The sequence below is a fragment of the Xyrauchen texanus genome, chromosome 28, assembly GCF_025860055.1.
Source record: "Xyrauchen texanus isolate HMW12.3.18 chromosome 28, RBS_HiC_50CHRs, whole genome shotgun sequence".
Taxonomy (NCBI): domain Eukaryota; kingdom Metazoa; phylum Chordata; class Actinopteri; order Cypriniformes; family Catostomidae; genus Xyrauchen; species Xyrauchen texanus.
This window is the reverse complement of record NC_068303.1, coordinates 10,076,625-10,104,222: the sequence shown is the minus strand read 5'-3', so window position 1 is coordinate 10,104,222 and position 27,598 is coordinate 10,076,625. Positions and strand designations below refer to the sequence as shown.

At 36.4% G+C, this 27,598-nt stretch overlaps 1 protein-coding gene across 1 annotated transcript; it reads left to right on the top strand.

Annotated features, from left to right (window-relative positions):
* On the top strand, positions 1 to 27,369 carry LOC127622337 (EH domain-containing protein 3). Its single transcript, XM_052096411.1, has 6 exons — positions 1 to 709; positions 5,762 to 5,938; positions 8,203 to 8,300; positions 17,255 to 17,667; positions 22,299 to 22,463; positions 23,641 to 27,369. The coding sequence occupies exons 1-6, from the start codon at positions 483 to 485 to the stop codon at positions 24,166 to 24,168; spliced, it is 1,608 nt and encodes a 535-aa protein (XP_051952371.1). The 5' UTR covers positions 1 to 482; the 3' UTR covers positions 24,169 to 27,369.
* Positions 27,370 to 27,598: the final 229 nt, after the last annotated feature.

Below are 27,598 nucleotides of genomic sequence, written 5' to 3'. Positions count from 1 at the left end.
AAGCCTGTCATCGTGGGAAAATCTTCTCTACTTGAGGATTTGGCGGTTGTTTTCTTTTCTCTTTCAAAATAGTGACATTGTATCGCGTGTTTGTTGCACAAAACAAGATGATGCATCGTATCATCTAGAGGCGCAAGGTTTTATTCCAACAACAAAGACTGAATATTTCGGCTGCCTATTTTGGCCATGTTTTTGACCATAACATAAGCAGAATATTCTGTAATGCATCATATTTTATAGTTATGCTGTATTCGTGTGTGCATTTTGTGTCGTGAATGGCCTAGAGACGTTGGAATCTTTTCAATGAAGAATGTCAGTATAATATTTGGACTCTAAAATAAATCGACGTCAGCAAAATAAATTTTTGCACGAGCATCTCCAGCGTCGTTCATCTGTATACACTCCAATTCTCCAATTTGTTTGTGCATTTCTAAAATAAAAACAGAAATATAATATAAAGTTGCCTATACTTGAGTAGCATCATGTTCAGCTGGTTGGGAACCGATGACAGAAGGAAGAAGGATCCAGAAGTCTTCCAGACTGTCAGTGAAGGACTCAAGAAGCTTTACAAAACCAAACTGCTTCCACTGGAGGAACACTACAAATTCCACGAGTTTCACTCACCCGCCTTGGAGGATGCAGACTTTGACAATAAGCCCATGGTTCTCCTGGTGGGACAGTATTCCACTGGCAAAACCAGCTTCATAAGGTAGGCTGAACCTTGTATGTTTTGGCCCCAGTGAAATAGGTGCTGGTGTTCTGACTGCTAAAGCAGACCAGTCAAAAACTGTTTTGTGTAATAATAACTTGTATAAATAAGTCCTAAATTAACATGATACAGTTGGGTCAACGTGTGAGAGCACTATTGAAAATGCTTATATTTAGCATTTTTTTAATTTAATACAATTTCCCCCATTTTATATATATTTATATGAACATATGATAATGTTTTAGCACATTGTAGGCCCCCCTTTTGCTTCAATGACAGCATGCACTGGAGCTGGCATGGACTACACAGGTTTGTGCAAAACCTGATGATTCATGTTATCCCAGCATGATCTGAGAATGATTCAAAGAGCATCTTGTGTTATTCAGTGGAAGCATAGAAATCTGACCTTTGGTGCAATGGAGTTAACATGGTCAATGTCACGAATGACATTAGTGACAATGTATTATTACTTGACTTAAATTGTACATGTTCACTAATTAAATATGTTTATTTCCAGGTTTAAATTAAATTTTGAGGCCCAAAAATGAATTAATGTTGAATCACATTTCTAATCATTTGAATATATATTTAGTACTGTGTTTACAGATAGTTATTTAGTGTAATTTTGTTTATTAATGTAAAAAAAAAATAACATTATTATAAAGTGATACTACTGTTTGGAGAATTTAACAATCTGGCATTTAATAAATGTGTACACTTTACAATAAGGTTTCATTTGTTTACATTAGTTAATGCATTAGGTATCATGAACAAACAATTCAACAAACAACAGCTTTTATTACACTTGGTTTATGTTAATGGATAAAAACACAATTGTTCATAGTTAGTTTGTCTTGCACTAACTAATGGTACTTTTAAATAGTAACTTTTAATTGTAAAAATGTATTAGTAAATGTTTAAATTAACATTTAGCAAGTGCTTTACAAGTATTGTTCTTTGCTATTCATGTTAACAAATTGTTAACTAATGGAAACTTATTTTAAAGTGTTGCCTAATAATATTTGTCACATAGTTATGGCAAAATATTTCAGTAAATCTGACAATATTTCACAAATATGATTTATTGAATTTGTCATCTCAACCACGCCCTGTTCAATATTTTGAATTGGTTTGAATTACTGCAGAACTCACATTTGTATGTAACATCCGATACCAGTTTTGAAAATTCTATGCCAAATTCCTTCCAATCGTATATGATTTGTTAATGGCTCTCTGACCTGTTAGTGCACAAGGAGGACAGTGGTATGACCACATGTCTTTATAAAGATTAATTGCTCTGTTTGCTCCATGAATACTCAGTTGGAAAATGGCAAGTTGGCAAATAGATTAAAAACATTATGTTAAAAAAAATCGAAAAATCCAACTTACCTGGAGTTTTAGCCAAAAGAGTTCTGAGAGCTTAATTTCTGATCTTAACACCATACTAAACATGAGTTCTCAAATTGGGATCTTAATTTTAGCTTTGACAGAAATGGTTACCTTGTAAACAGACCATGTCCCTGTGGTGTGATGGTTGTCTGATGGGTGATTCAAGCCTTGCGGGTCTGCTTTGGTCTAAAATGACAGGCAGTAAAATACAAAGGATTACCGGGCAACAAGAGAGACTTCCCCTGACTCCACCATTGCCATGGTAACTTCTCACTAATGGGTTCCAGAATGCAGAAAAGTTAAGAGATGTAAATGTGGATTAAGACATATCGGTGATCCTTATTAGAAGTTTAAGAAGCACTGTTGGGGTCTGTTATTCCAAGGTTTTAAATACTAAACTGCTAATGATAAGTTAAATACTTAAGTTAAATAATAGTAATAGTAATAGTTTTGTTTGTAGGTTTGTAAATATTTGAATTTGTCAGTCTTCTGAGTGACAAGACACTAGATTACATTGTATCCAGGGCAGCGGTGAGTTTTTCTAAACTTCAACAATTTCATGAAGGATGGAAGTGAACAATTAGGAATAAATAAAAACACTGAATTACATCAGAAGATAAATAACAAATAGGCAATAAATGAAATAAACATTGAAAAGGTTAAAACAAGCTAGCTACTGTAGTTTCATATAAGGACAGAGAACATACAGCTACCAAAATACAGTTAACATGCCACTGCTACCCATTCTGTGAAAATAATTTTTAGTACAAATATTTGTAATACAAACTGGTTACAGAGACACAATTGTCAGATTCCAGCATTTTTCTGATTGATTACTGTCATGAATTGGATGTCATTCACTGTACTTTACTTTATGTAAGCACTTCATTTGAGATTTTAAGAATAACAGAGCAGTATTTTCACCCACTCTTGTGTTTTAAATGAGTGAGGTATTGTCCTGTATGGCAGTAATAAATTCACCGCCATGTTTTCACTCTGGCTCTTTTTCGTCCTGTGCATTATTCATTAGGGTCATGAGAGCCTCAGTGGACACACTGTCTGTTCTGCTGACTGAACACATAACTATGAAAGAAAATAGGCTCAACTTTCTTTCTGAATATTTTCTGAAAGTAAGAAAGCCCATGAAACACTTCATTATAATCTCTGGGAAGTTTCATGTTTTACATTGAATCGTTGGTCACATGCTTTAATACAAAAGCTATTCTCTGTTAACACTCTTGTATTACAGCCATAAACTGCAGCTAATAAGTTCCCAGTTGAGGCTGAGTGCCCTGTAGTTATTTAAAGTGTCATTTTGACCTGTATTGTATTCCATTGCAGTCACATGTTCACAGCAGGGTCTGTTTGGAGGGCTCTCTGCTGAGAAGAGTAAACGTTATCCTAGTAGACTCACATTCTCCATCAGAGTGTGATCTTAAAGGCAATGTTCCTTTTAAAAGCAGAAAACATCTGAATCATGTTAACATGGTCTCACGTGAGGCATCCTTAACAGGGCTAAATGCCAAAGTGTGGATGTACAGTCCTTTAATTATGTTGCATATTTATTCTCTTGGCGCAATAAAAAATATGCAGCGACAGCTACAAATAATCAATTTGTGGCACAATATAGCAACATTGGCTCAATTAATGGCATTCATTTGGGATGGGATTCTGTTTTTTATGCTTATTGGGCATAAAATCTTCTCCAAAAATTAATTACCAAATGAATACATATTATCACAATTTACTAATGACTAAATTAAATGACCAAATATACCATTAATCTCAGGCATTTATATGGTATACACCAAGTATGTGTATTTCTTTAAGTACATAGTATGCATACCATTCTGTATGTACTCAGTGCTGCACATGTCCAGTGAAAGGAATTTCAATATGCTATATGAATTAGAGGTCGACCGAGTTATCTGAATTTTGCAAACGTTTATTTTGTATTTTTTTTTTATTAATAGTATTTCCTTACTATAACAGGTACATGTACTAAGACATAAAGGCTACAAGAGTCCAAAATTAATAAAATCCCAGATGCAGTTTATTGTTCAACTAAAATCCCAATATTAACAGTAAAAAATTATAAAAGTTTATAACGCAGGGACTTTTAAGTATAAACAAATCTCACAGGGGACTCTTATTAAACACACAGGAGACTCTTATTTCCAAAATGAAAACAGAGACTTTCCTCCCTTATAATGCTCTGTATTAAGGTATTTACTAAATTAAGCCTTTTATAGCCAATATATACACCAGATGAAGGTTTTATGTATATACAGTTCTGGAAAAATTAAGAGACCACTGCAAAATTATCAGTTTCTCTTGATTTACTATTTATTGGTATGCGTTTGAGTAAAATGAACATTTTTGTTTTATTCTATAAAGTACTGACAACATTTCTCCCAAATTCCAAATAAAAATATTAAGAGCATTTATTTGCAGAAAATGACATAACAAAAAATAAAGTGTTTTCAGACCTCAAATAATGCAAAGAATACAAGTTCATGTTTGTTTTTAAACATCACAATACAAATGTTTTAACTTAGGAAGAGTTCAGAAATCAATATTTGTTGGAATAACCCTGTTTTTCAATCACAGCTTTCATTCAACTAGGCATGGTCTCTATCAGTCTTTCAGATTGCTTTTGGGTGACTTTATGCCACTCTTGGTGCAAAAAATCAAGCAGCTTGGCTTTGTCTGATGGCTTGTGGCCATCCATCTTCCTCTTGATCACATTCCAGAGGTTTTCAATAGGGTTCAGGTCTGGAGATTGGGCTGGCCATGACAGTGCTTGATTCGGTGGTCCTCCACTCACACCTTGATTGACTTGGCTGTGGGGCATGGAGCATTGTCTTGCAGTTTAAAATGTACAACTCTGATCTTTGGTTTTAGATGGTAGAAGTTATTTCCAAGTCATTATTATCAAAGGCTAAGTCTAGTCACAAATCTTCTTAGATTATGTCGAATCGGGTCGCAAGTCATCAAATTTGTGACTCGAGTCCAACAACTCTGAATAATATGGATGTATATAATCAAAGATGAAAGATTTAGATACAGCAAATCCCTACATGATTGTTTTTATTTCACCACTAGATGCAGCTTTTATATTATAGAACCAAGCCATCCTTCTAACTGTAAAATCTTTCAGTGCCAGCCACAAAAGAACATAGAGGAATACAAATGTTTTAAAACTATCGGCATACGTTTTTACCGATAACTTACAGTTCCAAAGAAAAAGCAACTATAGGCACAGATTAATCTGTAAAACAGATATATCGGTCTGAAAGCTCTCGCTTCGAGAGAAGGAAAACACAGGAAACAGGGTTGTGATAACTCAACAGGTAACAGGGTTTTTAATCTAAGTCTTTCTCGGAAACACGGGGTTCCCTTGTCACTCTCTCCCCTGCTCTGGAGATTCTGTGGCTGCTTATATGCCGCTCTCCCCGTGCTCACTGGAATTAGAGACAGGTGTTAGACATGATTTAGCTCAGGTGCAAACGCCTTACTGCTTCCTCTCCCCAACGGGCGCATCACCACGCCCCCGCTGCCACACGGTCTATCTCTAATAAGAACGTCTCAAATCAAAAATATTTTTGACATAATAATATACAACAAAAGGTTCCTTTAATTCTAGAGCATCTCTCTGTTTAGATATCTCCTGGAGCAGGACTTCCCTGGTATGCGGATTGGTCCAGAACCCACGACTGACTCCTTCATAGCAGTGATGCATGGCACCGTGGAGGGACTAATTCCAGGAAACGCACTGGTGGTGGACCCCAAAAAACCCTTTCGGAAACTCAATGCCTTTGGCAATGCCTTTCTTAACAGGTGGGATAAAACATAATAAAACAGCAAATTTTATTTAAGATCTCATGTTTATTGAAGTGGAATACTGTCTCCAGAGTTTACAATATCCCATAGTAGGCCTTCATAGCTAGGACATGGTTCAACCAAATTTTAGAGCCAAACATTTAAAGTTCTGGGTTGCAAATCTACAGTAACCTGGTTTTCCTGGCTCATTATGACATCACAGAGAGGGCTGGGGCTAAGTTCCTTCTCTTGATTGAGTTTTCTCATGTTGGCTGATCCACTCCTGTCCTCCTGTCGGCTAACAAGCATACCCTCATTTTAAACCATGAACAAGCTGTCATTCACTATCAGCAAGATACACAAAAATATAAGTCTTGCATTTACCAAAAAAGTTGCATTCACACAGCAGCAGAAAATGGTTGTCAGTTTGAATTGTAACAGTCATAGTAACAGTTCTGTTCACACACAGTTCATTTTATAGCCACTTTGATTTTTTTTTTTTATGTGGAGTTCTAGTAACGTCATCTGAAGTGGTTAGATCCATTTGCTGTCTTCCACTGGAGCTGCTCCCATTAGTTTGTTTATTAAATAATGTTGTTTCAATTGTTTTAATATTTTCAGTGCTTCGAAAGTCACCATATTTAATATTTACCGTTCATTACTGTCAGTTTGGTTACAGGAGTTATTCACGGTTTTCCCAAAAATAGAAAAGAGTGACTTGACTTCATATGCTCAATTTTAAAGACAGTTTTCCAACCGCTAATGTAAGGTGTTTTATGTACAGGAAACTGTATTGTGCTGACTGTGTGAATGTAGCCTTAGTTTGTAGGAGTGACAGTTCTACATAAAACATCATAAGGATACGACTGCATGCTTTATGCATGTGATTATTTTTGCAGGTGGTTTGTACTGCAGTTAGGAGACAGGATTTGGCTGGCTGTGCAGTTTTTTTGGGCATATCAACAATCCCAGCAAAAACTCTTGAGAAAATTGTCTCTCTGCCTTTTGCAATAGCTTGCATATTTGTTGAAATTACTACTTCTCATGCATTGACAGAAGAGCAGAAACATGCACCAAGAAATGCATTTTCCCCCCTCCACTTTGTTTGGTATTGGCGCATTTAAAATAAAAATTCTCATGAGATATTTATTTGTCATGCACCCTGTTTAGCTGTAGGTTTATGTCATTTGAAATGCTTGAGACAACTGCCCTGGATTTCAGATGTATTTTTAGAATGACCATCATTTATGAAGCCACAAATAGCGGCTTCTTATGCTTTACACAAGTCTGTGTGGTGTAAACCTCTGGACTGAATTACAAATTAAAAGATTAATGCCTGAAAAATTGCATTTTGTAATTAGATGGAGAAAAGTTACTAGAATTGATGTTAAGTAGATTAAATAAATCAATTGTTTGCAGCTTATACTGTACTAAAGGCAGCATTGCGTACTTTCCCAAATTAAATTGAAATCTCCTGCTTAAAACTTTCATATTCAGCCTAAACTACTAGATATTATACTTTATTTGTGGTCTTGTGGAAAAAAATGTATGTGCTTTTCTCTGCTCTTAAGTTGTTTTGTGTCCAAAGTTTTCTATTATAAATTTCCAAGAGGAGAGTAAACAACATTAGGAAAACAAAGTCTGTCTAGCCACACTTTTCTAGGCCTAGTTCACACACTGCAAGCCACAAAACCCATGCATACTAGTTTTTGGCTTGTTCTGAATGCCTCTCAGGTTACAAACATTTAAAAAAAATCTTTAATGTCGAGCTTTGTGAATCTAGAAGAGTAGAAAGTAACAAAATGATGATTAATGGCACTCTGCTTTATTTCTGTATGTTATGTTCACTGTACAAGTACCAACATATCTACTAGTGATGCACCGATGTATCGGCTGCCGATATTTATCAGCCAATTATTGACCAAATATAAACCATCTGGAAATCGTTTTTAAGCATGAAAATACTGCTTTAAAAAACAATGGTTTATTTATAATTAATTATCATCACACTTTGTTAGAACTCTGTGAATTAAAATGCACAATCCAGAAATAATGGTAGCACATTAATGAGGAAAAATCATCATGGCAGTTGTGAAAGCAGCACTTACACTCAGTGTGACAGTGCGAAGGGCAGAGATGGGTCTTTATCCCTCTCTGATTTAATCAGCTTAATTAGGGGTCAGGTGTGCAGAATCAGGGCCTGGCCACACCCTCCCACAGTCAGTCTATGTGCTATTTGGAGTTCTACAATGTTTGACTGGTATGTTTGGGTTCACATACAGATTTGTGTGTGCCCAGCTGCCCAACCCTGTTCTGGAGAGCATCAGTGTGATTGACACGCCAGGAATCCTGAGTGGAGAGAAACAAAGGATCAGCAGAGGTACAGTAACAGCCTGCCAAAATGCATAAACATAAAGATGTGAAGAGAAGAATATAACCAAACCAGGAGCTGTTGAATATGGGACGAAAATGCAATTAGGCACTTCCTTAACCTTGGGTGTGGAGTCTCTTGTTTGCTTTTTTCAAAACACCTCAAATATAATTTACTAGAATGGGGCACACCTTTATTTTAAACCCTTAAATGTATGGGTGTGTTTGTTCTATTTTGGTGGTGCATTTTGTAAGTAATAGTCTAGAGGCAATGATAAATCTGCTGAAATGGTAAGGTTTTAGATTTGGGGTGTGTCTTGATTGACACCTTAGTTAGATAGAAAATGGTTTAGGCTTTTGAATTCAACAATATCTATCTATCTCTTTAAATGACAATGTTTTGAAAGTATAATGGAGTGTTAAGGTTTTCATGAGTGATCTACTACTTCAAATTTGAATGCAAGTTCTTGCTCCTTGTGGCATCAATGGAAAACTATTTGCATTAGGAAATTCCACATTGACTTTATCCCTCTACAGGAAAAAGGAGTATAATTTTTCATTGTAAATTAGTATGTGTTTTTCTCATGAAACGCGTGTGTGTGTGTGTGTGTGTGTGTGTGTGTGTGTGTGTGTGTGTGTGTGTGTGTGTGTGTGTGTGTGTGTGTGTGTGTGTGTGTGTGTGTGTGTGTGTGTGTGTGGTGTATTGTGTTACTACAGTCAATCTGCTTTTAATTGTGATGTGTTGAAAGACTTGGAGCATGATGAGAGATGAGTCTTTATCAACATAAAGGAACTTTTTTTGTTCATAAACCGTAAGGACAGATTCAAAAGTAAAGGCAACAGGCTTTAATGGTTTATGGTTTGCCAATAGCAAACCATAAACATGAAAGATATGCAAACAAATAGAAATTTCAGCAGTTTGAGTGATTTAATTAAAGTGATTTGGTGGTGGTGGTGGTAGTAGAACAAATGTCTATCCTAGCCCAAAATGTGTTTCTTAAGAACCTGCAGTATGACCCCCACCAATGTAAGATCATATGATCTTACAATGTAAATGCAATTGTAGTAGAGTGGAGTAGTGAATTCAGAGATGCCTGTACTGTCTACTCTTATCCTCAAGGACATCAAGGTACTGCTAAAAATGGTGTAGTTTACCATTGTAAATGCATGTGCATGCAACCAAAGTAATAGATGAGCTGTGTGCACAAAGGATCTGTTTGTAATTGATTCTTTCACCACAGCTGTATTTGTATTAAAGGATGCTAGAGCCATTCTTGTGTGTGTGCTTAAGGTTTTCATTTTGCTACTTACAGTGATGAATGCCAGATATTTTGAAACTGATTTGGTTTCAGAACAGAAGTAAAAAAAAAATTATTATCTGTTCTTATCCCAAAAATGTAAATTATCTCATTATTCACTTACCCTGATGCCATCCCAGATGTTTATGACTGTCTTTCTTCAGCAGAACACAAATGAAGATTTTTAGAAGAAGATAGAGCTCTGTCAGGTCCTTATAATGGAAGTACATGGATGCCAGCACTTTGACGGTCCAAAAGTCATATTTAAGCAGCATAAAAGTAATCCATGTGACTCAAGTCGATCAATGAATGTCTTCTAAAGTGAATCGGTAGGTTTATGTTAGAAACAAGTAGATAATGAAAAGTATTTTTCCTGATCTTGATGTTATCTCACAAGGCAGGCTAACCTTTATATTTTTTTCATACCACAAGTTTAATATTGTCAGATCTCTTTCCTTCGGAAACCAATGCTCCACAATGCACAAAGTTGACAATTTATCTATAGTAACTTTTCACTGTTTTTATTATATCACAACTTTCTACACGCTCCCTGTAACAACATGCTTGTTTAGCAAATGGTTACTTCATCTCTCATTCAGAAAAGGCCCGTAGAATTACCACTGGGTTTCCTGCATCAGCATTTTTCTTTTTACCCACTGACACTGCTCCCACCACACTTAGACTTAGCCTCACAGACTGAACTAATACAGCTCTGGGATTATAGACACTCACGTTTCTAAGGCCAGAGCCAAGAGCCAGGCATCCCAAGGTCATAGATGGTATTTCAGAGAACATTAAACTCATGCCTGCCCTGAAAGTTGTAAATGTAGCCTCAAAGGCAGGCATTTTAATTTGACAGTAAAATCAGCCCTAACATTGGAGCCTCTGTAGAAAGCTACCTGCCCTGCTCTATCGCCTATAGCATAACAGAATTTTATAGGTGAAGTGTGTACATATTTGCACCACTAGTGGCAACAAACAGAATTGAAAAAAGTCATTGTTTCCAAACTGGTTTCCCAAATACTACCACTGTCCCTTTTTAAATCGTTAAAAGCACTATACACCTGGGCAAAAAGGGTTTAGAGTGACAATAATTACTGTTGTAATTCTGTGTCTTTTAGCCTGTGCGCATATTGTACTCCCTTTACTGAGCTATCGATTGAAGCCAATTCTTTATTTGTACGTTTTTTTTTTTTAAGCTGTCTTTGCATAGTGGATTGAGCCATTTGGAGTGTTTTCACACATGGACATATGTGATAAAAGCAAGCAGTTTTGTGCCAACCAATGACGCCTTTACATCAAAATACTTTCTAGTACTTTTAAAGCATTAGTCTTGAGCAGATTAGCAATCATCCGGTCTTAAGACTGAATCTAAGTATGTGCTGCCAGAACGGTACTCTGTGTTTCATTTTCTCTCATAAGGAGTCTCTTCTTCTTTTTCTTTTTTCCAAAAGAAAGTCTCATTTGCATGTCAGTGTGATGGTTGTATTTAGCAGGCCTTAATGAGAAAATGTCTCTCATGCATCCTCTATTCTCTGCTTATGTCAAGCAGAACTGTGGAATTTCTCCAGCAGTCTCATGTCAAAAAGGTACTCCTATCCATGACTATAAGAAGCAGATCCCGTTTCATCCTGCAGAGAGAAGATCATATGAATTGAATCAAATAAGTAGGCTGAAATTTTCAGTGAGTTTTGTTCGCAGAATTGTGCAATGAGGTGTGTTCAGCTTTGTCATCACATGTGCCTGTGTTTGTTTAAGCTGGCTGTGTGCGTCTGTAATTAGATGCTGTTGTTACCTTCCTACTCAGTCTTTGTCCCAGACAGCACACTTATGTACTGTTTAAATTCACTGTCTGATGTATATTATGGTCAAAATGTTAAGAACTGACTGAAAATGGCAGTTCCAATCTGATTGGCTAGGTTCAATGCAATTTCTGGGAGTTAGGGTGCTATTCGCATTGGATCTGCATCTGATTGCCTATTTGACATTGGACTTTGAATCAGTGTATTTTAGTAGCCCAGCTTCTCTATAAAATTATTCAGGGTGCCCACTCTTTTTGACCAGTGAATTTCCATGGCCTTTCAATGTATTTCTGATGACTGGAAATTTACATTTTTAAATCATTAATTGGCTAATGAATCATTAAGAACGATTTGTAGGCTTGGGATTGATGCCTTTTTCATGCTTCGATAATCGGAAGAATTTTCCTATGATAATCGATATACTGAATATCAGATTTCTGTGTGGTTTTATTAAACAGATTTCTCAACACAACTTTGGTAAAGTGTGAACAGCAAGGTAAATGAAAGGGGGTTCACACCGAACGTGTCTGGCGGATGACAGGGTGCATTCTAAAATTAAAAATAATTATTTTCAATGACGCATGTACCTACACATCGTGGGCTCGCAGTATCTTAAGGCTGCTCAAAAATCTGCAGCGCCACAGAGCCTAACTAGCAGAGTTTTCAATTAAATTTTACCCAAATCATTATCAAAGGACAAAGTGTGGAGCGGGACGTGGTCATTGGGGAGAGAGGAAGCAGTAAGGGCCATCACCTGGTGATTATTTTTGCTTAACACCTGTGTCTAATTACAGTGACAACGGAGACGGGCTTGAAAAGACACACCGAACCTGAATGCCGAAAAACTGTTATTGTGACTGATGTTGTGCTGTTTAGTGTAATTAGTAAAGCTGTGTGTGCTAAACAATAGAGACTAGAGATACATGTTGTGAAGCTGAAAAGCCAAAGACTTTGTTTCTGAAACTCCATTAAAGGTTGATTTAACCTGGACTGCAACCCAGATTCCTGCTTACTTCCTACTGGAATCGTTTACACACAGTTAAACCAGTTTCATACACTAACCTGCAAACTCATCAATGTCACTTTCATTCTTGAAGAAGTAGAAAAACCTTCATAACTTTTGTGTGTATCTGTCCTGTGCAAGGAGCTCTAATATACCGGTCCTATGTTGTGTATGTTATAATCATCCACTTGTGGTCTCCCAACACTATTACGCCAGACATTCAGCAGAAACCCAACTGAGTGAATTGGAAAGCAGGCTAATTAGGCTTTTAATTTAAATGTCGGCTAATGTTAATATATCAATGCCTCAAATATATATAGATTAAATAATGTGCTGATCAATAATTGATATATCGATATGGCATGCCAACTGATTTGTGAACCATTTTAACTAATTCATTGAAATTAATTGACTTGAAAGAACAAGTCAATCACAAATCAAACATTACTGTGTCTTGTGTGAAATGTTTACTCTTCACAAGAGCAATATCTAGGTGAGTAAATGTCCCAAACTTTACAGAGCCTGGAAAACATAATTTAAAAATTCCCTGATATTTACAGGTTTTCCATGACCTTGGGGACCCTGATGATTTGTTGAGCTCTCAAATAAGCAGGTCTTTGCAATAAATGGCCAATAATGATGTACACAATTTTACAGCGATAGTGTGTTCAGTGATCTGAGATACACAAGCAGTAATTTGCAATCTGACGTAACACATTTATTTCAGCATTCATAATTGGATATTTCACACATTTCTGCCCAAAAACAGTTTTGAGCTTAGTTAATTATTATTGCTAAGAAATGTAACCGTTTGAATAGTAGTTTGAGCAGCATCTGGGTGCAACATTTCAGACACCAAAAACAATAGTCTGCACTTCCCCACTTTTAAAAAGCATCAACTACCAGTGTCTCAGTTATTTCTAGTGAATATAATCAAAAGTCTGGCAAGGTGAGACTTACTCCGCTTCAGTGTAACCCGATATATTGCAGTATCACTGTCAGAGTAACCTGATCCAAAGCTATAGCATATAGAGCACCAGCACTGAGAGATGGTTCCCCATCCAGATCATACCATTAAAAACATCTATACAATTCTAATACTCATCAGCACTTTTTCATCCATCCATTAGAGAGGATAACACCACAAAGAAACCATTAGGTCATAAACTGCATTTTTGGTTACTGAATGCAACCATTTCTTCTAAATAGGAGCATGATAGAGTTTGTCAGATGCCCACAAACCTGTTTCTAGCCTAATTTCTCCTAGTATGCTCCCTCTGATTTTCTCTTTTTTTTTTTCCTGACCCTACTTATCATTTGACGGAAAGTGTTTGATAAAGACTTATTGGCAGTACAAACTATTGGAGATCTACATGCAAGTAAACTGGGAGATATTGCATAACTACTTTCATAAATTCTCAGGGCTTGGCCTGTTGTTTATATGGACGCCTTGGAGGGATATTTTGTTGAGAATGGTTGCTGGCTTCATTATTCACCTTTCATGGCTTTTGCAAGACCCATTATACTCTCTCTCTCTCTCACATTCACTCTATTATCAAGTCTTTGGCAGTGCAGCATGTTCCTGCGAGTGCAGCTTGTAGGCTCCATTGACTGTATGCCAGCTCTGCTCTCAAAAGCAGCTTTATCATTCCCAACTCTCCACCACGCTCAGGTGCTCTAAAATAGTCCCTCTTTCCTCAAGGATATACATCCTGCCAAGTCCAATCACTAGATTGGTTCTGTTGTATTATATTTTTAGTGTAACGGATGAGGCATAGTTTCAGTGGCTCTGCTGTAGTTTGTTGTTGATGGTACAAGGTGGTCATTTTAAATCGCTCTGTTTGTTGTTTAGGTTAATTTAATAAGATGAGTGTTTTGTTGTGGTTCATGTTGTTAAATAATGTCTCCGCTCAAATTACTCTGAGCTGAAAGCCACACACTTGCTGATATTTGTGTTTGATTAGAAACGGTATAGGCCCTTGATTTCAACCATATGTTAAAAACCTTACATAACGTACCTTGATTTTAGAAGGTCTTAAGTGACTTATAATATCAAATCACATGAGCACCTCTTACAAGCAGTCTTAAGGCCTACAAAGTGGAGACTAGAGGTTGTTGTTACACTGTTTTAATTGTTATCTTGAATATTTTTTCTGGGTAGGTATATTTTTGAAAGTAAATTTATTTCTAGCCATATACCCTCAAGTCTTGGCTACAAAGAAGCTATTTAAAATTTTTACCGTTATTGAACCTTTAAGAAAAGTCATTACAATGGAACCTGCCATCAAACCAGTGGTGTAGGTTTCATGTGAAGTTCTTATATTATTAGCCTATTTATTTTCACAAAATGTAACATTTTAAAACAATTACGAGGCATAAACCATTTATGAAACAACAAGAATGGAAAAGGTTACATACAAAAATATAAAAACATTGTTTTGGCTAAAAATATTGTAATTGATTGATTGTATAAAAGTATGACATATAAAATAAATGTGACAACCTGCCCCAATAAAATGTGGCACGCATCTGACTCATGAACAGATAAAAAAAAAAATAAAAATAAATAAAAATCTGTCTTCATAATATTGTTAACACTTGCCTGAATGTATGCCAGTACAAAAATATCAGTGTAATTTAAATTAAGTGTAAAATGGAAAAATTAAAAATAATTATTTAAGAGGCTTTTGAAGTAGGTGTTTGAAAGCAACATACAAACCCTCTGTTAGAGAAAACACACATTTGTGTAATTGGACTTAAGACTCAACATTACCAATATATAGCCCTTGTAACAACTTTCTGTCTGCTGGTCGGTCTGTTTTCTGAGAGTTCATAAACATAGAATACTAGGTTTTGATTGTGCATGTCTTTGCATTAACATCCGATGTTAGCATCTTTATTGAAAGTGCAGGATGTTGAATGTTAGACATGCAGCACAGCCTAAACCAAAACCATTTCCATTTTTACTTTTTTATTTTACTTTGTTTTTTTAATCTTCTTTTTCTGTTCATATCAGTTTGTGTTTCTCTCCCTTGGGCCATACTACTACCTAAAATTGTACTACTCAGTGAATAATTTGAGACAATTCTAGTTATTATTTATGTATTTTTTTCTGTTCTTGCAAGTTGACATCTTTGTATCTCTTTCTCTCCCCATGAACAGTTGCTACAGACGATGGCTTTGGTTATAGCTGCCTGCATAAATGTCTGTATGGAGGTATTGTACTGTAGATACTGCCAAACCACTTTACGACGGCATAGTTTTAACACCTGTAGCTTATTACGCCACTGAAATTCTAGCACCATTCTGTCCAGGTGCACTGTGAAAATCACAGTGTCTCCTGATATTAACCCGCAGATCTGTCCCTCTTCAACTTCGCAGCTGTAATACCAAAGCCGTGACCAGTTTCACTGCTGTTATTGTCCTGCTCTCAGTGGCCCTGCTCTCATGTGTCTGATACTGTATATGCTGTCTTTCTTAGCCTTTTATATTAAATATGCTAGTCCAAGTCTTTAGTTACAATTAAACAATACTGAAGACATAAACCACAGTGTTGCAGGTGACAATAAAGCATCCCCTTGTGAAACTGGCAAATCGGAAGGAATGATATCCTCCATTCCTGTAGGCATGGGATCTGTGAAAGCAATCGCTATGTTGGCCATATTCCATGTCACTGATTTGAAATATTAACACTAATTCCCCATACAGTCCAGTAAACTCAGTTTGTAATAAATAACTGACACACTGGGCTGAATGTTTTTAATGCAGGTAAACATCAGCACAAAAATATTACATGTTGTAGCATTGACTCAACAGCAGAGCTTTGTTAGAATGACTACTCTTCTACTCACTTTCTCTCCTTTCTTCTGAAACTCTGCCTTACAGGTTGGGTATAGCAAGTTCAAAATGTTAAGCCAAATCGCATTTTGTTGGGGATCTTCAAAACCATTTCACCACGGTATATGGATACAAAATGAGTATACTTTTTTGACCAGTTGTATCTCAACTGCTAATTATTAAAATAGTACAGGAAATATTAGCATTTGCAAGTTCCTGAGACAGAGCTCTGCTAAGAAAAAAAAGCTTAAACCAGCATGAGGGGTCATTCACACCAAATACGTTTTTGGGTGGCTAGCTAGACCAGCTAAGACCAGCAAACCACCATATGCTGTATCAATTTTATTTAAGAAATGTATGTTTCTGTCCTCTGTTGCACTGCAGTAAAGCAATTCCATAATGAGATATCTTTTTGTGCATTTTAAATGACTAATCAGACAATTGGATTAGGTTTAATTTGAGAATTCTAGCTTTCTTGACTTTATAGCTGACTTCCCCTTTCAAGATCTCAACCTGTCATCGTAGCAAGGGTGTTGAACTTGCAGTCATCCAGGTAATGTAAAAAAAATGCCGTAAAAAGAGAGCCATTTGCAAATAGTCCTTAATCCATCTAATCAAATCATGTACTATTGCATTGATTACTGCAATACAGCTTTAAAATGAACCATCTTCTGACTAACCTCTTGAATCAGGTTACTCTTTGAACAGGTTACACTGCAACCCCAGACAGGGTTGTAATTAGAAGTTGAGCTTCAGAAGCCATTACTTACTGGCAGACATTAGATCATAAATCCACAACAGCCCTGTGCATTTTAACAACACCTTGAAGAGAGTCAACAGCATGCTTTAGCAGTTTTGTTGGATCAGACTTTCAGTTTTATGAAGCACCAGATCCAACAAGGTCAATGGCCTTTTATGATTGGTTGGCTGCCTATCCAGTCTCCATGTCTCCATTGGGCATGAAGGCTCTCTGAACCAAATATACTAAACAGGATAACGATCTATTTTCCAATCTCTCCTCCAGGTTATGACTTTGCTGCCGTGTTGGAATGGTTTGCCGAGCGCGTGGATCGCATCATTCTGCTTTTCGACGCCCACAAGCTGGACATCTCGGATGAATTCTCGGAGGTCATCAAGGCTCTCAAAAATCACGAGGACAAGATCCGTGTGGTGCTCAACAAGGCCGACCAGATCGAGACGCAGCAACTGATGCGTGTCTATGGTGCCCTCATGTGGTCTTTGGGAAAGATCGTAAACACACCTGAGGTGATCCGTGTCTACATTGGCTCATTCTGGTCACATCCGTTGCTGATCCCGGACAATCGCAAGCTGTTTGAGGCGGAAGAGCAGGACCTGTTCAAGGACATCCAGTCACTGCCACGCAATGCTGCCCTCCGCAAACTCAACGATCTCATCAAGAGAGCTCGGCTCGCTAAGGTAAACTTTAATACTTTGTGCCTTTTTTAGAGGTTTGGCAAATAATCTAGATGCCAAATGCCCACATCTAGATACAATAAAAGCACTGTAATATTAGTCTTTAAGAATTTTGTGCTATATTCAAAGTCTTCTAAAGACATATGATAGCTTTGTGTGAGGAACGCACAGAATTGTAGTTGTTAACTGAAAATCCCCTCCACAGAGGCTCTAAAATCCCATGTGAATACATTTGAAATATAGCGCATATTGGATGGAAAATTGTACTGTTGGGGGCAATACTGCGAAATTCATGAATATTAATTATGTTATCCACAGTAAAAGATTTTTTAAATTGTTATGTTTTGATATACTGTCATTCTTAATGACCAATTCAAGCACTATCAAATAAATATTTCATATAATATGGTAATTTCATCTCTACATCTGCCACTATCAGTCTTTTTGTTAGTCAGCAGATTAATTCATTGATCAGCACTTTGGTTAAGAACATGAGTGATTGATCTAGTGGTAACTTTTTGCCTGTAGTTTTTAGTGGGTCAGTGTTCTAATTTGCCCAAATATAACTTTTTATTTTAATAAACCAAGATTGCATCTGTACGTTAGTGGATGAGTGTTACAATTAAAAAATTAAATGCAAAAAAAAAAAAACGGGGAGACGAGAGTAGCAGAAACACAGACACATTTATTGACAGTTCTGTATATGAAAATACAGAGAACTCCAAAGTTCAGACAGCGACAACCACAAACTTTCCACTCCAGCTGAAATGTGCACCTGAGCACCCGTGAACAAGATGACACAGCTCACGAACACCCGTCTCCTATCACACAACCCAATGGAACACTCAATTTATTTAAGGAGGAAACATAGTGTGCGTAGTGTACCCCATCATCAATCAGCACCTTGATACCCCACAACCAAGAGCAATTACGAGTGAAGGAGAGAAAGAGAAAAAGACAACACACTCTACATACCCACAAACAATACGGCCAAGAAGGCGATCACAACGGGGAACACGGAAAAGGGCAACACTGATACTAAACAACACTGATAACAGCCTCAACTAACACGTATAACATTCAAAATAACACATTCCAGAGCCGGATCGCCAGTCAAAACATACACAGGTGAACTAGAAACTCCTACTCAAGAACATGGAGACATTTCAACAGGATTATACACATACCTGGTGAAAGCCATTTCAAATAGTGGTGAGGACACATCTCAACCCATAACTGGCAGCTGTTTCTCCATGTGGTCACTGTTGTGGTTGTTTAGAAAATAAACATAAAAAAACTCAACCCGCGAAATCCCAAACACTGTACATGTGCTGCAATAGCAAGTATGTGATTGGTCCGAGTCTGTGATTGGCTGCTGCTGTAATCAATCATGCGATTGGCTGCTGCAATTTGCCACTGCTGTAATTTGAGTCTAGTATGGGTAGTCATTTGTCCGTTCGATGAGTTGATGCAGTGATTGAGAACATTTAATGTTTCCGTTTCTCCATTTATTCAGTTTACATTCAGCTAATGTTGTTGGCATTGCTTTATGATTTTTGATGTGGTCCAGCATATAGCTCAGTGTAGAAGTCATAGCAGTGTGTTCATGTATTGTTTGTGTTTATGAGGCTGTTGTGTGTCTGATCTATTCACAAGCCTTTGCTCAATAATGAGGCCATTTTCTAAACTGCACAATGTGCTGCTGTGGCTCTGACCCTGATTTTTGGCTAAATTGTTTATCTAAACTGAACTGAAAGTCATCGACTCCCCTTTGGTATTAGATGATAAATACATCACACTTTGATATACAGTGGCACCAAAATATCAGTATGTGGACACATTAGTCACAGTTAAAAATGTATAAATGTACATTCACATCTTTCAAGCAAAATGTTTGGCATAAAAGACATTTGTTAGGTTTTAAATGATAAAATAATACAGTAGATAAACTGTTCAAAAGGGAGAGAAGAAAGTATACGGACAGTTTCTGGCAAACTTTGTGGAACAGATTCATAGTTAATGTTATGTACTACACATGTGATTACTTTTTAGGGCCACTGTATACCATAGTACTGAATGTTTACCGTAATCATATTACCATAGTATTTACATGGTAACTTAAAGATCCAGAAAGCCATTATATTACTTTACCATGGTACCATGTCCAAAAATCATGTTAGTATCATGTTACTTAGTGAAAAAAGAATGTATCCTTCTATGGTGAATGAGTGTTTTTGTTGAATCGACCCTCTATTAAATCTCAGTCATGGAAGACACGAATTTAGCTGCATCATAATGACTAGACTAAAAAATGGAAAGAAAGTCCTTGACTTTGACTCAGGGGTCAGATGATTAGTGAGGATTGTTGGACGTGCTGAAATATTCTGAGAGATTGTGAGTCATGATGTCCTTTACCATAAAGTCACAGTTAACAATGTCCTTCACAGTAATGGGGAAAATCTAATAGCCTTAAATGCTTTAAGATTAAGGGGGTATTTGTTTGGATTTTAAAATATGGGGGGGGGGGGCTTTTTAAAATTTTAAATGTGGGAAAACTGTTTGAAATCTGTTATTGTTTTTGGAATTCCATTTTAATGGTGCTGATGCAAGAATGACCCTCTACACCTTAACAACATAGGAACCATCTAAGAAATGATCGAAGCAAATAGAACAGACTTTCTTGTCTTTTGTCCACAGGTTTAAGTCTCATTTCACAATATTTACATTTACATTTATGCATTTGGCAGATGCTTTTTATCCAAAGCGACTTACAGTGCAATTATTACAGAGACAATCCCCCCGGAGCAACCTGGAGTTAAGTGCCTTGCTTAAGGACACAATGGTTGTGGCCGTGAGGTTAGAACCTGTGACCTTCTGATTAACAGCCCTGTGCTTTAGCCACTACGCCACCACTACTCCTGTGGTACAATATAATGTTGTTTTTCAACAGCAGTCATCCACTTGCATATAAAAAAGAGCACCAACTTAGGTAGTCAAATATAAAGCTGGGGGGGCTCAGTTGGTAGAGCGGGTCGGCCACTAATCGCAGGGTTGGTGGTTCAAATCCCGGCCCACACAACTCCACATGCCAAAGTGTCCTTGGGCAAGACACTGAACCCCAAGTTGCTCCCATTGGCAGGCTAGTGCCTTACACGGCAGCTCGGCGTGTGAATGAGTCACAGTGTAAAGCGCTTTGAATACTGTAAAGGTTAAAAAGGCGCTATACAAGTGCAGACCATTTAAAGCTGTCATTTTAAAACCAAACTTAAACTCTCTGTTGTCAGGTTTTTTTACATCTGAAATCCTCTATTATCCCCATCGGCACGGATGTTGCTTAAAACAGATGGGCTGCAGCAAAGAGACCCCTCTCTGGCAGAGGAAACATTGGGGGCTGTTGATACTGGTCACTTGTCAAACTCGAAATATAACTCCAGATCCAGCTGGTTCCATTAAAAAATAACATTTAGTTTGTCTCTATATATTCCTGTCCCTCACCCTGATCACAGAGATGTGCTTCTCTGCCTGTCATATTTTTGTACAGTCATCTTTCCATCCACCCTGGGACTGGGCCCCTCTGCTGTAGATTACAACTAATTTAGTAACTTGTGTAGTCTTGCTACCATCCAGCTTTGTATTGAATGTTTTGGTATGTACTGTATGTTTGTGCTGAATTCAGTAGTCTTGAGCTGTATCTTTTTATATTCCATATCACAGTCTATTGTTGACTAATAAAAAAAAACACATTTGGGTGAATCTCACAAAGTCTGTCAAGAACATGCCTGTGCCAAATGTCGTCCCAAAAGGAAATAAAACGGTCATTAAGAAAATATACCTGTTTTAAGGATCATTAAGATTTTTCTTTATTGACAATTAACCATATTTCCCCTTTCCTTAATTATCATTACTGTAATGGGAGAAAATCTCATTCTCAATGCTGTAATGCAAAAGTATAAGTAAAATATATTCATATAAAGAATTAATATAAATATTTATTATTTAAATTGTAAAGTACTTTTACATCATGATTTTATTTGGGCTGTTGACATATCAGGATTTACGAGTTGCAAACATTCTTGCTAGAAATCTTTTAAGAATCTAGTTGTGTTCGTAGAACTATAATTTTTGTGTCCATGTTGGTTACATAATTTTTGAAAACATTTATACTGTAGCAAAAAAAAAAAAAGTAAAGAAAAGAGAACAAAAAACATTTTTCAAGGTAAAAAATATTTTTCTGGGGGGAAATGTGCATCACTACATTGACCCATTTGTTGTGACATTAAATCATGCTGATTTAAAAAATAAAATGAATAGTTTCCAGATAGGATGATTTTTTTTTTATTACTGTAAAGATTCTCACCTTAGTACAGTAAAACAGTTTTGTGTCTAAATGTCATGAAAATACTGTCACAATGCAAAAAAATCTTAATGATCTTAAAAAAAAGATAGCATTTTAATTATGTTAAATATATTATAATATAGTTTAACTATAAGAAAGTATCATTGTTATCATTATTCCTTTTTTATTTCAGGGTGAAATATGACCTGGACATGTTGTATGTGGGATTCACACTGTGAATCTGATGATTCGTTTTCTCTACAAACATTCAAGGAACTTTGTTTTTCTACTCCCACAGGTTCATGCATACATCATTAGCTCATTGAAGAAAGACATGCCCACAGTCTTTGGGAAAGATAACAAAAAGAAGGAGCTGATTAACAGCCTGGGAGAAATCTACAGCCGCATTGAGAGAGAACACCAGATTTCCCCGGGAGACTTTCCCAATCTGAAGAAAATGCAGGTACGGTCAATTTAACACATGAACATAAATTCATATTCAAGAATGTGGTTTCACTTTGACTATAAATCAGATTACAATGACTTTTAAAGGGTCTTTTTCCACTATCACTGGATAATTTTCAGTACGCATTGAAAATCTGCATCAATTGTCCTACACTGTTTCATGCAAGAAATCTACACGACACATTTTCCCAACACAAGCCATTACTGTTTCCTCTGAATCCATCAGTATCTTTAAATCAATTGGATATGTGGATGTTGTTTCCTCAAGATAACTTTTATACCACTTATTTTATTTTTCAAAATGCATCCTTGTCTGTTTGTCTGATTTGTATAAAATTTGGAATGTATCATCTAGAAATGCTCCTAACAAAAAATCATCAAAACAAATTATTTATTTGACCTTTCAGAAGATATAAGCCAATATGTTTTTGGGAGTGGCCCATATTGACTAACTGGCCTGTATCTTGCAATATCCAAGCATAACAAAACTTAGTACACATGGACAACAGAACTTTGAGGCTACTTGCCAAATATAATTTGGATGCCAACCAATTGTGCAACTGTGTTCAAAGCTGTTGGAATTCAACACCAAAACAACTGTGTCCGCAGGATCTGTTCTGTCAAATTTGCTTATTTTGGTCATGTTCTCTTCAAATGTTCTTGGATTCTGATCATTTCCATTTGGGGCTAAATTTGATTATAATTTCTTTGGAAAATCAGCTGTCTTAGGCTTTGTTCATACTGCACATAAACTTTTTGTTTGTCAAATCAGATCCGTTTGCATTGTTGTATTGCAGATTAAATCTTATCTGTTTGTTAAAGTTTACAATATCTGGTGAATCTACATCAATTGCTATAGTAATGTCGTAAGCATCAGCATGATGCAAAGAAACTTTTTCATACAACAACTGAGAGTAGCTGTCAACATGGAAAGAGAGGACAGAATACTGGAAATTTCAGCCATCATGACATCTTACTGTGATGGTGAATTTACGAGGTGTAGGCCTATAAGACAACATAAGCAACAGTGGAAGTGTATTCATGTATAACTCCAAATAATATTGCACACCTTGTACATTCCATACAAATCACATCCCAAATGATGGAATTTTTTTTATTTAAAATCAGTTTACATCCTACAATTGTTTTTTCTTGCTTTCTTTCCTACTGTATAGGAGCAGCTTCAGGCACATGACCTGAACAAGTTCCAACCTTTGAAGATGAAGCTACTTGACAACGTGGATGACATGCTGGCCCATGACATTGCCCAACTAATGGTGCTGGTACGGCAAGAGGAGACCCAGCGCCCCAAACAGGTTGTGAAGGGTGGTGCCTTTGAGGGAACCATGAACGGGCCATTTGGTCACGGCTATGGTGAGGGAGCCGGCGAGGGCATTGACGAAGCGGAGTGGGTGGTGGCTCGCGATAAACCCATGTACGATGAAATTTTCTACACTCTCTCACCCGTCAATGGCAAAGTAACTGGTGCCAATGCCAAGAAGGAGATGGTAAAGTCCAAGCTGCCAAACACTGTGCTGGGTAAGATTTGGAAGCTGGCTGACATTGATAAAGATGGAATGCTTGATGATGAGGAGTTTGCCTTGGCTAACCATCTCATCAAGGTCAAACTAGAAGGTCACGAGCTTCCAAGTGAACTCCCATCTCATCTTGTTCCACCTTCCAAGAGAAAAGTTCTAGAGTAACATACATTATTGACATGGTTCAGAATTAAGATTTATTTTTGGGAAAAGCAGATGTTGTGAGTTCAGGCTGCAATTAATTTCTTGTGGAATGGAAGATGGCTGGATTACTTTTCTTCTTATCATACTGTATACAGTAGAAGAAAAGCAGTGACTCTTCTGATATATGTGATTATGTTTTAGTAGAAAGAATGAATTTAATATGATCCACCAACAAATTGTTTATGTTTTTGGTTTTGTTTCATTAATTATTTTTTATGAACAAATCATGCTGTCTGCAGTGATAAAAATCATTGCTGACTTGCAAATTTTTATGGCACAATTTCACATGCTTACAATGGTATTTCACTCATCTGTTCAGCTATAATCACTCTAAAGCCAGATCATTCATCCATCTATTTTATTAAAACTGATTTGTATCTGTCTCAGAAGAGAGGAGATATTAATTAAAACAGGAACAAAATGTCAACCTTAGGCCTGTTTCACACATTTCGTGTCTGCAGTACGCAAGCAGATATAACAATTTCAGCGCTGAGCCAAATTTTGCTGTGCGTTGCATGCTGAATTTGGTAAAAATGTGGTACAAATGCACTGTAAACCTAATTATCAACAGTGTCTTTTTGTAATCTATGGGTTTATAAAGCAACATAAAATAGTCAGGCTTCTCACGGTCATGGAAAACCTGGAAATATCAGGGAATTTAAGAATTGTGATTTCCAGGTCTGGAAAACTCATGGAAATGAATACAATATTTTAAAGTCATGAAACAAAAATGGAAACTTGTAAATGGCAAATATATGTTTTTTCTCGTTATGCTGAGCTCTAAAATATTTAATAGACTATAAATTGCTCTTTTGAGTGCAATCTCCTTCATCCAGTAATCACAAACAACTGGAAAAGTCATGAAAATTCATCGGTCAAACTTTATATTTATTATGCCTGACTGAATCCAGACGATTTAAGCAGTTAATAGCTTCAAGTTTGGGTTCTGCATACAGTAAATTAATAACCATTTGAATTTTGTTATTCCCCCACCTTATGTAAATTAGATTTTATAATGATTATACAATTTTGAAATAATTTGTAATGGCCCAATCTATAGCTGAACAATTTAGACCAAAAAATCGAATTGAGATTATTATGAAAAACATTGCGATTTGAAGCCCGATATGATAAACATATAACGTTTTTTTTATAAGTGATTCCTTTTCACCAAAAGTAAATCATGTTTTGCATTTATTAAATCAAATAGGGTGTATTCCTCTTAAAAAAAGAACCAAACAGAACAGATCTGCACACATAAACGTAGCACAGTGGGCAGCCCATACAGACTATTTAATTAAATCGCAGCCCTAGTGGTCTGATATTCGCACTAGGTCATAACCCGATTTCAATTTTATTTTGATTTAATCATTCAGCCATATCCCAATAACCTAATATTCCAGTATTTTATAATTGATTGCTGTTATCATATTAAACACTCAATGTGGTAACCCATATGTCACTGTATTTTCTATATAGAGCTGCGATTCTATTACACACATTCAAAAACACTCAACACGTGCCTGCTGTTGCAGTTATGCTGCTGCTAAGCTTACATGCTGCAGAAACGAGACGTGTGAAATAAGCCTTATTATGAATCTTTGAATCGCTAGACATTCTAAGTGCACAACTGATTAAATGTAACAATTAAAGCTAAATTTATTTTATACGTGGGTGTAACTGTTATTCTCTTCTTGTTAAGGCGGCATTTAATGAATGCGAGTCCTTTCTAGCCTGACCAAGAGACTGTTAAAACTGTATAGACGCCTTGTATGAAGACTCAATGTTTAGTGTTTTGATGGACCTGTAGAGCTAGTATCCTTGTTAATAGTATACCGTATATGTTATATTGCCTAAAATATCAAACCTAACCTGGGTTATAGTCAGAGTGCAGAAAGAATTCCGATTTGATTTCCCAAAAATTAAAAAATAAATAAATGATACAGCTTTTACACCTATAGTAATTTAAGTGCTGTCCGTTCAAATGAGCATGGCTGAGCATTTCGATGCTCACGCACTCTGTGCATTATCATTGAAAAAGCAGCGGCTTAGGATCTAATCATGTATTTAGTCATATTATGCTATTACACTTTCCCTAATAAGAATCATATAAGCATTTAAAGATTTTCTGAACTCTTTAGGTCTGTATCCACCCCTTGACAAGCAGTTATCTAGAGCTGTTGCAGTTCCTTAAGCAGATTGTTTTGGATTTTGAGGGGAATTTGTGGGGTTGTCCGGTATTATGCACTGAAGCTTGACCTAAATGGTCCTTGAATCTGATCTGCTTTGATTTTTATGACCATTTACTCAAGTGAAGTATCTCAACTGATCTTGGTTAGGACACCGTTGGGACAACTCAACAGTTGACTCAGTCTGCAGAATTCTGTTTGCAAGGCGTGTAACAAACTACACTGTAAAAACTGGTAACCTGCCATTGTTACCTTAAGGTCTTTCTACCTGATCTAACACTTAAAATTTGTTTTTTTGGTGTAACCTAATATATATTCAGCTTGAATGAGTGATGCTCAATAATATTTTTGAGTTAAATAAAAAAACATCTAATTTAGATGTTACCACATGAAGCAAATTTTCAGGTTAACATTTTTTACAGTGTGACTGTATCAATTAAATGAAGAATTATTTATGATAATGAGCTTTCCCCGCCACAATCTAGCAGAGCTTGTAATAATCATAAGCAGAAGAATTGAGCCTATAAGCTGCCTTGGTGCCTTTGGACACACCCACCTCAGTCAGAGTTATGTGACATTAGAGATGTTCGAAACACATTGTTATATTCTGCAATGTCATTTCCTGTTAATAAAATAAACAATAACATTCTTCAAAGACTTTCATTAATGATTAAGTTGTAGTCTCAAATGAAAAATTCCAACTTTGCTCATAAATTGCACATGAGATTTTCCCTCTTTTTGCCATAATGTAGGGTTGTACATTTGTGTGTTTGACCAAGTATGTAGCTATATGTGTATATGTATGTGGTTGCAATATGATTTGCAAATGCATTGTGAAGTAGCTTGTGTGCTTGTGCAAAGCTCAGATGCTTTGTTGTGCATTATGTGTTTTAACCAGTGAGGACAAACTATGTGAAACACTACTGTTCAGAAAGGTGGACATTATTTAACTAAATAAAGATTTAACTCATTTAAAGGGTCCCTTTTGTATTGTGTTTTTTACTTGAGTTCTGTTACATGTTTACTGAATTCAGTCCATATGAGAATGATGAGTGTGGAGCTCCATGCTATTTTGCCTTATGATACTTCATCCAGCTAAATGAAATGTATCTTTTTGTCTTTGAGCCAGAAATTATTGAATTTTTATAGACATTTATTTCACGAGTTCAGTGGTTAATACATTCCTGGAGCACATTAAGGTA